This window comes from Accipiter gentilis, chromosome 5, assembly GCF_929443795.1.
Source record: "Accipiter gentilis chromosome 5, bAccGen1.1, whole genome shotgun sequence".
Lineage (NCBI taxonomy): Eukaryota > Metazoa > Chordata > Aves > Accipitriformes > Accipitridae > Astur > Astur gentilis.
In genome coordinates this window covers 5,719,883-5,730,762 of record NC_064884.1, presented here as the reverse complement: position 1 = coordinate 5,730,762, position 10,880 = coordinate 5,719,883, and the positions used below count along the sequence as shown (strand labels likewise).

The window sequence follows — 10,880 nt, the reverse complement described above, 5'->3', positions numbered from 1 at the left end:
GCCCACTCCCACCGGGGTGGACCTAGCGGCCACGGGACCCTCACGCCCAGCAAAGCGTCGGTCCTGTCCGTGTGCGTATGGGTGGGGGGGGACTGTCGCAGCGGCGTGTGCCCTCGCTAAGGGACGCCGATGCCTCCATCTAGTGGCTCCCGCTGGCCCTGCCGCCGCGGCGGAGACTCGGGACCGTCCCCTCCCCTCCCCCGGCCCGGGACCCCCCCCAGGCACAGCCCTGCCGGCCCCCTTCGCTGCTCCCGCGGGTCCCCAGCACCCGCGCAGCCCTGCTCCGCCGGCAGCAGCCTCCCCAGAGGGGTGCCGGCACCCCAGCGAGCCCGGCACGGGTCCGGGCTCCCCACCCCCGCCGCCCCGAGGAGCCGGCGGGACCTGGCACACACGCAGCAGGCACACGCGTGGCTGAGGAGCCCTTTATTGAGGGTACGGTCGAGGACCCCTTCAGTGAGGGTGAAGGAGGAGGGGGAGGCGGCGGGGCGGCCGGAGGGCAGGGAAGCGGGGCTGACGGGAAAGGCAGCTGGTAGCCCTGGGGCATGCCAGGGCCGCGGCGGGACGGGCCCCTTGCCGTGCCAGCGGCCAGGTAGCCCGGGCTCGCCCTGCGCGTGGGAAGAAGCTGGCAGCACGGGCCGGGGCTCCGTGCCCGTGCCCGCAGGGCTACGCTGCGTGCCGAGGCGGCCATGGCGAGTAACATACGACAGCCAGGTGATTGCGGCTCCCTGGCGCGGGCGTCTTGCCCCAGAGCCGGGTGCCCGAGATAATACTTCGCTCTTACGCAGCGCTGCTGAAGGGACGCTCCCCGCCACTCCTGGGGTGGCAGAGGGGCCGTGCTCCTGCCCTGCGCTGGGCGGCAGCGGCGGAGCAGGGCGGGGGTGCCGGTGGCCCAGGTCCCACGCGGCCGGACCCTGGCACCGCTCTCCCTGGGGCGCCGGCGGCTGGGAAGGGGCACGCGCCCTGGCCCCGGCCGCAGCCGAGGGCAGCCTCAGGCGAAGACGGCGGAGTTTTGCCAGTAGGAGTAGACAAGGAAGCCGGTGAAGGTGCTGTCTGTCTTGACGCTGGCGTAGAAGCCGATGTAGTCCCCCACGCCCACCTGCACCCACACCTCGTCCTCGGGCTCCAGGCGGACCAAGGCGCCCCCCGAGAGCGAGGTGGGCTTGGGCCAGTTCCCGTAGTACTGGAAGAAGGAGGCGACGGACTGGCCGTTCTTCATGATGTCGAACTGGAGGCTGGCGCGGTAGACGGTGGCGTGGACGGCGAAGTAGTAGAGGCCGGGCACCTCGCAGGTGAACTTGCCTGTGGTGGGGTCGTAGTGGCCCTGCTCGTTGATGAGCACGACGTCGAAGCGGATGGGCTGATCAGCCAGCGGTGGGCTGCGAGACTCGGAGCGCTTGGCGCTGAAGGCTGAGCGGGGGGCCACTGCGCACTCGCCCTGCGCCCCCTTCTCACCATGCAGGCCGTCCACGCCGGGGCTGCCCACCTCCCCACGGGGACCGGGCGCTCCTGGGGCAGGCGGGAGGGGGACAGGGTTACGTCTAAGCCATCGCCACCACCACAGCCCGCTGCCATCCAAGCCTCCCCCAGGCCCTCTGCCCAGCCCCAATCCCACCAGGATTACAAGCCTTCCACAGGACGCAGGTGGTGAATACCCACCATGGCCAGTGCTCTGCCTGGGGAAGCAGGACAAGTGGGGAAGGCTAGGTGCACGTGATAAGTGGGCACAGTGACAAGAGAAATCCCCACAGGCTGGGAGAAACCCCAGCCCAGGAGCCAGGATGGGGACGATGCAGCCATATTCCAGGGACAGCTTGGTGGGCCCTCCTAAAGTGGGGGGTGGAAGAGAAGGATGGCAGTGGGGATGGACAGAAATGCAGCTTTGCCAGTGGCGGGGAGCCGCCGCCTGTTACAGGAGCACAGGGTCACCACAGGCAGGACCGGAGGGGCAGTGGTGGCGTGAAAGGGGCACTTTTGGACGATTCGCTTTTGGTTTGGCAATGTGGGCCTGTGCCAGCATCCAGGGCTCACCCCCTGACATGAGGGCATTCCCCACAGGCAGGGAAGAGCAGGTTCCCCTCCCCAGCCAGGATGTCTCCTTTCTTACCAGGAGGGCCCATCTCGCCCTTCTCTCCTGGCATCCCCATCGGCCCGTCCCGGCCGTCTCGTCCATCTCTGCCTGGCAAACCCTGGGCCCCATGCAGGCCCGGGGTCCCTGGGATGCCCGGCTGCCCTGAGCACAGCCCAGGGATCTTGTTGTCTTCGATCTGCAATGAGCTGGTGATGAACCCGAGGAGGAAGAGGAGGAAGAACTGCTTCATCTCGTCTGCCGTGGAGGAGCTGGAAGGGGGCAGAGAAGGGTAACGGCTCTGGGGACCTCAGCAAAGAGGGCTGGGAAACATGCTTGCAGTGCTCAGCAGGGAGTGGGTGCGAGGGGTCAGTGGAGGACTGTTCCTCCCTTCTTTCCCCCTTTGCCTTTTCGGTTGCTCTCTACAGCAAGGCCTGACCGCTGGCTGCACCTGCCACAGCATCCCCATTGCCGGCTGTGCTGCCGCATCGTCCTGCAGCCCACCGGCGCGTCCCGCGGCAGGACGGTTCGTGGGAGCGCTGGGGCTGGGCAGCTGGGGGGGAGCTGTGGCACGTGTGGGAGGCAGTAGCTCTGTGCGTGTGGTTGGGGGCTGTTTGGGGTGGGAGCTGCCACATTGGCAGCGTGCCCGGCTATGGGTGCGCATGGGGGTGCTGGAAGGGGACTGTTGGGGTGTCAGCTAAAGGGCAGTGGGTGAGCTGCAAGCCAGGCGTGGGGTGGGATTGTTGCGTCCAGGCAGTGCGTGGCCGGGTGGCAGCTTGGGGAGCGTGGGGCTGGTCGCGGCCCAGCCCTTGGCAGCATCCTTGCTGCTGGCGGCTCTGCTCTACGCCCGGCCGACTCCCTGGGGCACAGCTGTCTGGGGCTGCAGCATCCTCAGCAGTGCCGGACCACCCCGGTGCTGGGGACCACCCTGCTGCCCGGGCTGCCCCCAGCCCTTCCCACATCAGCACAGCGAGAGCGGAGCCCCGCGGCTGGCGCTGGCCCCCTCCCCGTGGCCTTGCCCCAGCAAAGCCGCTCTCTTCCCCCTCCTGGACGCGACGGCTGCAACAAAGAGGAAAAGGAGGAGAGAAGTGTCTCTCCTCCGCCCAGACGCTGGAGCCAGGACCCCGGCGAGTCCCAGCTCCCCCCAGCGTGGGGCAGACAGAGCGGGGTAGCCCCACTCACTGCGATCCTGCGGCTCCTGCCCCGGTGCCTCGCTGCTCTCCGGCGTGGAAGGGCTGCGGCTCTTCCTGACCACTTCGCTCTGACGAAGGCCCTAGGAAAGGCAGCCTCTCCACCCCCCCCCCCCCCTCCTCCTCACGTCTCTCCTCCCAAACTCCAAAGGAAATCAAGGGCCTTGGGAGCCAAAAGCTACAAGACAAGGGGAAAAAGAAAAATAATCCCATGGTGTCAGAAGTGCTGTAAGCAGGGGGAAGGGAGAGCGAGACAAACAGCCTGGCAAAGGGAGAGGAGGCATGGGCTGCAAGCCACCTCGGCTGAACACGTCTGGGCACCCGGGCAGCAGGACGGAGGGAAGGGAAATGGGAGGAAACAGGCAGCAGAGTGAAAGCGGAACAAGAGAAAGGCCAAGGGAGGGAAACCCGGCAAAGGCAGGCAGGGTTGGAGAAGCAGAAGGGAGAGGGAGCCCTCGGGGCACGCAGGTGCCTTGACTGGCAGCCTCAGGGCTATCCCTGGCAGCAGGGCTGAGGCAAGGGGTAACAGCGGGGCGCACCCAGGCTAGCAGTGCCAGCCCCAGGAGCACCCACCGGGAGCTGCAGGAGCCAGCCGGCGGGTGCTGATGTAGGGCCCAGGTGCAGTGTGTGGGGCTGAGCGGGCAGGGATGTGCCAGGCAGCAGCAGGCAGGTGGAAGCGCAGGCAGAGCAGCACTGTGGCCATGCCAGGAAGCAGGGCTAGCCCTAGGTGACTGCGGGGCACGCGGCAAAGCTGGGACTGTGCCGGGCTTTCGAAGGTGCTCCTAGCTTGCCTTTAACTCGTTCCAGCATCGAGTGCATCCAAGGGACACAGTCAGATGCTGGGCGGTGGGGCGGTCCTGTGGCTGCGGGGCAGTCCCCGTGTCCCGCAGCCAGCTTGCAGCAGCTGGGACATACTTGGAGCAAAGGAGCCGGGTGGGCTTGAGCTGCGAGGGCAGAGTGGTGCTGACCTGAGTGGGTCCTGCTCCCAGTAACCCCAGCCAGGCAGGGGCCTTTCCCATGCGCTCAGGGCGGGTGAGGGCAGTGGGAAGCATGGCAGCACTGCTGGCTTTCTCCTCCCTGTGCCGGTGACCGCATGGGTGACATTGCCGGCTGAGCATTCCTGGCCCGGATGACCAGGGCCAGCCTGCATGCTGGCAGGGAGCTGCCTGGCTTCTCTCTCCCAAGGTGTGAAGGGGCTGTTATTTTTGGCCAGCTGTGAGCTGGTTTGTGGCCGCGGGATGTTGCCAGGCCTGTGGCCATCAGGGTGGCCTGAAGCCAGCACAGCCAGCTCAGGAGCAGGGCCACAGCCTTTGCTGGGGCAGGATCCCCTCCCTGCACCATAGGACTGTAAGCCTCACCCCCTCCAAGACCCATCTATCTCACCGGGGCCCTTCAAGCCCCCCAGCCCATCGGGGGTACAGCCAGCAGCCCGTTCCCCCCTGCAGACGGGCAGTCTCAACAGTGCCCCTCCATTCCTGCTCAGACTCCCCACCCCAGCCCTGGCTTCCCTCCTTTGGCCCATGCCTCATTTTCCACTGGGATCTGGCAGGACCCACACAGACCCTCCTCAAATAAGCCACCTGCTCCATCAGGTTTGTCAGCTGCTCACGCTGTTTATTCTGCTGGCTTCAGGGCTGCGGGGCATGGGCAGCCCTGGGCTCTTCTGCCTGCAGCCCGGTTCACCTTGGCCCAGCCTTGCTCCATTTGGGGAGCATTAACCCTTCCCCTGCTAGGCTAGCAACTGCCTGAGGGCTGTGAGAAAGAGGCGATGCACAGCCTGGAGAGGCTGAGAGAAGTGGGCTGGGAACCATGCACAGCTCTGGCCAGCACGCCCAGGGTTGGCTAAGGATGGGGAGGCAGCACTCAACCCTTTTGCCACCGTCCTGCTGCTTGGCGGGGGGACTTTGCGTGGTATTCCCAGCACAGGTCCAACCTGTGGGCACAGTCTCTCCAGCGCAAGCCTTTCCCTGTAGCAAGGCTGGGAAGGGGCACCTGCTCCCTAAGAACTTGGTCCTGTGGGCAAGCCCCTGGCATCTGGGCACTGAGCTGAGCGCTGAGCAGAGGGGCAGGCGAGGAGCCAGGCAATGGGGTGCTTGCTGATGGGGGCCTCCCCAGCAGCTGGGTATTTGCAACAGGAGGAGGATGGGACGGACATTTGGGGTGGAGGAGCAGCTCTGGGCAGGCTGCTTCAGCCCCTGCTCCTCTTCTCTTGCTGGGTCAGGGCTGGAAGCACTCTACGGGGTCGTTGGAGTCGGGCAGGATGTTGCAGTTGATGGGCCAGAGGATGCCGAGGAGGCCAAGGGACTGCTGGCACCGCAGCTCGGCAGCCAGGCACACGGCTCGGCAGGGCTGCAGGACACCCCCATCTGGGGTGCACTTGGGCACGAAGAGGCTGCAGATGAGGAGGCGGAGGTGCTGGTAGCAGGCGAGCTCCATCAGTGTCTGTGGGAGAGTGGCAGTGAGCATGGCACCGTGTGGTGTGGTGTGGTGCGGGCAGACCCACGTGCAGCCCCCAGGCAGCTCACCTGGTAGTCCTGCAGCACCTCGGCGGCTCCCTCCTGGTCCGGGATGGCCAGCCAGATGTTGGGGAAGGAGGTGGCATTGTAGCCTAGCCCCAGGCACATCTCCACGTCCACAGGCTCACAGACAGACCCTACCACAGGGTGTGGTGCTTCACTTATAGCAGGAGTGATGCCCAACAGGTGTGCCTCAGGCAGATGTTGGCCATGGGGCAGCTGCCAGCATGTCTCCCATGTCAGGTGGGCTCGAGGGGGCGGGGGGGGGGGGTTGAGTGCTGAGTGGAGCACCTGAGGGTGGCACTCACCAAAGGCTGGGTAGGAGACACCAGTGCAGTTCAGCTCATCGGTGCCATCAGGGCAGTCATGCCAGCCATCACACACAGACTCCAGCGCCTGGCACTCGCCATTTCCACAGGAGAACTCTGCGGGGCTACAGGTCTCTGTAAAACAAGAGGGGCCAGCGTGGCAAGGCATGGGCTCGAGCATGGGCACAGGCAGAGAGCAGGCTGGCCATGGCCTCGGTCGTGCCGATGGTGGGTGGCCTCCCTGCCGGGAGTCAGCCTGTTTCCATGCTGGCCACTCCTGTCTCTGCTCTTCTTGGTCACTGGCCGGGGGACATCCACATGAGGGGTTGCAGAGCACTGCCACCTGGCAGACACAGCTGATACGTGACCATCGCTGGCCCAGCTTAGGGAGATCCCAAATTCCCTGAGTTTTTTTGGGGCAGCCCTCAGGTGATGGATTGTACCAGGGTGCAGGTGAGCCCTTCCAGGGCACATCCCCATGGCTGGGATCAATAGGGTTATAGGGTAATTCAGGTGAGAAGGGACCCCAGGGTCCTGTGGTCCAACCTACTGCTCCAGGCAGGGTCAGCTATGGAGCGAGAGTGGTTTTTTCTAGGGCTTTATCCAGTCTGGCCTTGAAAACCCCCAAGGATAGTTACTACACAGCCCCTCTGGGCAGCCTGTGCCCTTGCTTGGCTACCTACTCTCTGTGGCATTGTGGGCTTGGTAGGTGGCGAAGAACCCGTTGTCTGCTACTCCCTCGTCCGCCACGAAGAGGACAGTCATGACATGGCGTGAGGAGGTCAGGGTGGGTGGCAGCTGGTGGCCGCAGAACCTGCCGGGGTTGTGGGGAGCAGGATGGCGTTAAGGTGGGCAGTGGGGCCGAACAGCACCTCCCCAAACCCTCTCCTCCGGTGGCTCCTCCTCACCAGCCTGCCCCGTGCCTCAGTTTCCCCAGCTGAGCCACGGGATCCCAGTGCACCCAGACTGGTGCAGCAGGGCCAGAGATATCAGGGGTGTGCCTGTACCTGCCCATGAGGCTGGCAGCCCCCGTGCCTGCGCTGTCGTGCACCTCCACGAAGTCGAAGCTGCAGTCCTCGTGTGACTCCAGGCTGAAGTTGTGGAAGTGTAGGTCGATGACGTGGCCCACGGGCACCGAGATCTGCCAGAGGCACAGCTGCAGGGCAGGGGGCAGCCAGCAACACCTATGAAGCTGGGCAGGGGCACCCCCAGCTCTCCCTGGTGGGGGTGTTGCCTTCCTCCCTGCCCGTCCTCACCCTCGCCCTGCTCCCACCTCCGTCTCGCTGGCATCCCTTCTCTCACCTGCTGGTGTGGGTATGGCTGGGGATGGCTCGGGGTGGAGAAGTGCCCCTCCAAGGTGGTCAGCGGCCCCCCGCACTCTGCAGGGACACACACACATGTGGCTTTACACCCTGTCCCTTTCCCTTCACCCCATCTCCCTGCTCCCCCGCCCCTGCCTCCCGCTGCCCGTCACCGTGCCCTCTGGCCAGGTGCCACGGGGGCTGCAGGCGGCGGGACTGGCCCACCTTTGTGTTTCAGGCTGCAGTTGGCCTCATCGCTCTTGTCCGTGCAGTCGTGGAAGCCGTCGCAGACGAAGCCCAGGTGGAGGCAGAGCCCCTGGTCACAAAAGTGCTCATCCCAGGCACAGCTCTCTGCAGCGCAGGCAGAGATGGCCAGGCTGGCGGTGGTGTCCCACCAGGCACCCTCCCCTGCCCCAGTGCCCTGGGCGTTATGGGAGACCACCCTGGCACTACCCACTGCCTGCCTGCAGCGAGGAGTCCTGGCCGTGCCCGGGGGCAGGGGTACTCACTCTCACTGGGAGCCACGGCGCGGTAGCGGGCGCTGAAGCCTGGGGCACCCACGCTGCTGTCGGAGACAAAGGTGACACGCAGGTGGTTGGAGTTGGTGTTGAAGGTCGGAGGGGCCACATTGCCGCAAAATCTGGGGGCACAAGAAGGGGGCGACAGTGCTCACTCCCGGAGATGGTGCCCCCTCCCTACTGCACCACCACAAAGCCTGGGTGCAAGGGGGCCTACCTGGATGGGCCCCCCCGAGCCGGGGCAGGATCCGTGCCACCGGCCCCCTGCTCTTCGTAGAGCTCCACACGGTCAAACAGGCAGGAGGCAGTGCCCTCCACGCTGAACGTCTCCATCTTCAGCTGGATGGCGAGGCCAGGGCCCACCTCGATGCGCCAGATGCAGAGTGCGTCGGGTGGGTAGGGGCCAGGGTAGTTGGGAGAGCTGAAGGAGCCCTCGGGGCCCCGCAAGGTCCCGCCGCAGGCTGCACGGGGCAACAGTGTGGGCATGAGCTAGTACTGCAGGGCACCACTGTCCGGGCACACTACTCCACTTGGGACTTACCCGGTGCTGCCGTGCCAGCTGTAGGCAGCCAGCTCTGGGTTGGAGTGGCAGCAGTCTTGGGGGCCGGGGGGTCCCTTCGGATGGGTGCTGTAGTGATGGCGGCAGCGCCATGGGCAGGCAGGGCTGCGGCTGGAGCACCGGGTGGCTGCGGGGATGTCAGCTCTGTGCCCAGGGAAGAGCAGGGACAGCTCAGCCCCAGCAGGGAGAAACGGCTGCAGTGCAGGGAAGGGGTTTAGGAAGCCCAGCCAGCCCCACGTCCTGCGCTCCCACCCTACCCCATACGTGTGCAGGTCCCAGGGGGATCCCACATAGCTCTCAGAGGGCCCAGTGATCTTGCCACATCCCAGGGAGGTGGAGATCCCCCTTGCTCCTGTGCATGGGGGCACTCTCTCCCCATGATGGGCAGACCCTGGGAGGTCCTGTGTAGGATGGATGCCCTCACTGTGCCCCCCTCCTCTGAGCTGGTTCTGTGTCCCCCACCCCATGGTCACAGCCCATCCCATCCCCCATCCCTCCCTGCTTGAGCACTCACGGTGGATGACAATGCCCAGCAGGAGGGCGATGAGGAAGAGGAGGATGGCACTCATCAGAGCCACGCAGAGCCAGGTGAACTTGCAGTCGGTGCGGTACCGCCAGCCCGCCTGGCCCCAGAGCTGCCGGCCTGCGGGAAGGCGAGGAAAGCGGGCAGAGCTAGGATGCTGCTAGCCATACCCCTACCCTGCCACCTCCCTGCACAGCTGGCTGACCCCTGGCTGGGCACATCCTGACCTCTTGTCCCCAGGGTGTTAGTGGGTCTCCTAAGCGGCCCCAGACCCCAGCAGGGAACTTGCCCCACCACCCCCACTCCCAGACCCACAGCTGCTCCTGGCGGCCCCATGGACAGGGGCGTGTGTACAAACCCCCAAGCTGGTACCGAGGCCGTCCCGGGGTGATGCAGAGCTGGTCCCGTCCCCATCTGGCAGGTGCTCGGTGCTTGGCGCTGCCTGGGGCTCCTCGCCCTCAAAGACAGGGTTGCAGAACTCAGTCTGCAGGAGAGCGAGCGTGGCTGGCACCACGGGAAGTACGCTGTGGGGACCCGTGGGTGGCTAGGCGGGGACCCCTAAGTGGCACCCACACCCCCAGCCCTACCTTGCTGTGGTCCAGAGCCTCAGGGCAAACCGTGATTTCGGTGAAGTCTTTCATGGCAGCAGGCAATTCCCAGCGCAGCCTGGCTAAAAGCCTCCCCAGCGTGCTCTGCCCCCCAGCACAGCCGCCTGCCCCACCACCTGCCCCTCCCCAGCTGCCCCCATTGGTGCCGGGGTGGCGTGGGGACCCCCGCTCCAGGCACTGGGGCAGAGGCAGTGGCAGCGCTAGCTGTGCCTACACGTGCCACCCCAGCACCGGACCCCCAGGAGCCCCGAGGGCCATGCCTGCGGCACCGTGAATGCGGGGAGCCCCAGGAAACCTGCGGCCCCAGTCCCTTCTGCAGGCCCCTTCCCCCTCGCCTGTTAATCCAGCTCAGCTGAGGATGCCGAGGTCAGGCTCTGGCACAGGGAACCAACGTCTTAAAGGGGAAGGTGTGCTTGCACCCGTCCCGCTGGGAGCCCGTCCCGCCAGGGACCCTGCTTTTGGGTGCATGGCGGCACCGCTGGTTTGCCTGCTTCCTCTGGGCTCCCTGCTGGCACAGGGCAGCACTGAAGGGGCTGCGCTGGGGAGCCCGGGCTGAACATGTCCTTCCTTCCCTTGTGCCTCCCCAGCACTGGGCATCTGAGCCCCACCACCTGCACTCCTGCTGCCCCTTAATGCCTCACTGCCCGTCTCCATCCCTAAGCAGGGGAGAAAGGGGCCATTGTTCAGGGGCTTTGCGGGGAGAGCATGGGCACTGGGGAGCTCCGCAGGGCTGGAGTAGGAGGAAAGGCTCCCTCCGCCTCCTGACCCCGCAGGTTGCTGGAGGAGAGGGACTGCTGCCTGCACTCATGTCTCCCTTGCTCCTGGCAAGCCCCAGGGCACTGGTGCTCCTGGGCCTCTGGAGCCACACACAGGCAGGCTGCTCCAGCACTAGTGGCGGTTTCCCTCTCGCTGCTGGAGCCACAGTCCTTCGTCTGCCCACCCAGAGACAAGCACATGTACACAGCGCTCTGTTCAAGCTAAAATTTATTCCTGCACAAGTCTCCCTTGTACGAGACACTTCCCACCCATCTTGCTTACACAGTAAACAAGCCACCTGCCAAGCAGCAACGCTGCCCCAGTCCGGTACCTGCCGCGGGCAGCCCCTCCATCCTGGCCTGCCCTCCCCTGAGCCCCGCCGGGATGCCCCAGGCTGGGCGGGATGCTCATGGTGTGAGAGTGCTCAGCCTGTGCCCGCAGGGCCAGTGAGGGCGAAGCAGAACGGCTTGCTGGGTGGGATGTAGCTGCCTTGCGGGCTGGGGCTGGGATTGTGCTGGGTCAGGCCCATCTCTCCT

At 65.7% G+C, this 10,880-nt stretch overlaps 2 protein-coding genes across 5 annotated transcripts; both read right to left on the bottom strand.

Annotated features, from left to right (window-relative positions):
• Positions 1 to 427: 427 nt before the first annotated feature.
• On the bottom strand, positions 428 to 3,595 carry C1QTNF5 (C1q and TNF related 5). Of its 2 annotated transcripts, none has more exons than XM_049800806.1 (3): positions 3,248 to 3,595; positions 2,105 to 2,337; positions 428 to 1,506 (listed from the first exon to the last, which is right to left on the bottom strand). In XM_049800806.1, exons 1-3 carry the CDS (start codon positions 3,466 to 3,468, stop codon positions 989 to 991), a joined length of 972 nt encoding a protein of 323 aa, XP_049656763.1. In that variant the 5' UTR covers positions 3,469 to 3,595; the 3' UTR covers positions 428 to 988. The 2 variants fall into 2 exon arrangements, with proteins under 2 accessions (XP_049656763.1, XP_049656764.1); XM_049800807.1 differs by having other exon boundaries at positions 3,554 to 3,580.
• A 1,243-nt stretch (positions 3,596 to 4,838) lies between these two features.
• On the bottom strand, positions 4,839 to 10,145 carry MFRP (membrane frizzled-related protein). Of its 3 annotated transcripts, none has more exons than XM_049800804.1 (13): positions 9,568 to 10,145; positions 9,353 to 9,464; positions 8,972 to 9,100; positions 8,440 to 8,601; positions 8,116 to 8,359; positions 7,890 to 8,020; positions 7,606 to 7,731; positions 7,382 to 7,458; positions 7,087 to 7,220; positions 6,763 to 6,893; positions 6,080 to 6,214; positions 5,781 to 5,908; positions 4,839 to 5,697 (listed from the first exon to the last, which is right to left on the bottom strand). In XM_049800804.1, the coding sequence occupies exons 1-13, from the start codon at positions 9,619 to 9,621 to the stop codon at positions 5,473 to 5,475; spliced, it is 1,788 nt and encodes a 595-aa protein (XP_049656761.1). In that variant the 5' UTR covers positions 9,622 to 10,145; the 3' UTR covers positions 4,839 to 5,472. The 3 variants fall into 3 exon arrangements, with proteins under 3 accessions (XP_049656761.1, XP_049656762.1, XP_049656760.1); XM_049800803.1 differs by having other exon boundaries at positions 4,843 to 5,697; positions 7,087 to 7,235; XM_049800805.1 differs by lacking the exon at positions 8,116 to 8,359 and having other exon boundaries at positions 7,087 to 7,235; positions 7,890 to 7,945; positions 8,440 to 8,584.
• Positions 10,146 to 10,880: the final 735 nt, after the last annotated feature.

Bases quoted from the DNA above. Each gene is read 5' to 3' on its own strand.
- C1QTNF5 (XM_049800806.1), bottom strand. From the start codon at position 3,468: ATGGGATTATTTTTCTTTTTCCCCTTGTCTTGTAGCTTTTGGCTCCCA. The intron at 2,338-3,247 runs GTGAGTGGGGCT...GCCCCCTTCCAG, and splicing joins GCAGGAGCCGCAGGATCGCA to CTCCTCCACGGCAGACGAGA. The intron at 1,507-2,104 runs GTAAGAAAGGAG...CGCCTGCCCCAG, and splicing joins GGGCGAGATGGGCCCTCCTG to GAGCGCCCGGTCCCCGTGGG.
- MFRP (XM_049800803.1), bottom strand. From the start codon at position 9,621: ATGAAAGACTTCACCGAAATCACGGTTTGCCCTGAGGCTCTGGACCAC. The intron at 9,465-9,567 runs GTAGGGCTGGGG...GCTCTCCTGCAG, and splicing joins AGGCTCTGGACCACAGCAAG to ACTGAGTTCTGCAACCCTGT. The intron at 8,602-8,971 runs GTGAGTGCTCAA...CCCTGGGCACAG, and splicing joins GCTGGGCATTGTCATCCACC to AGCTGACATCCCCGCAGCCA.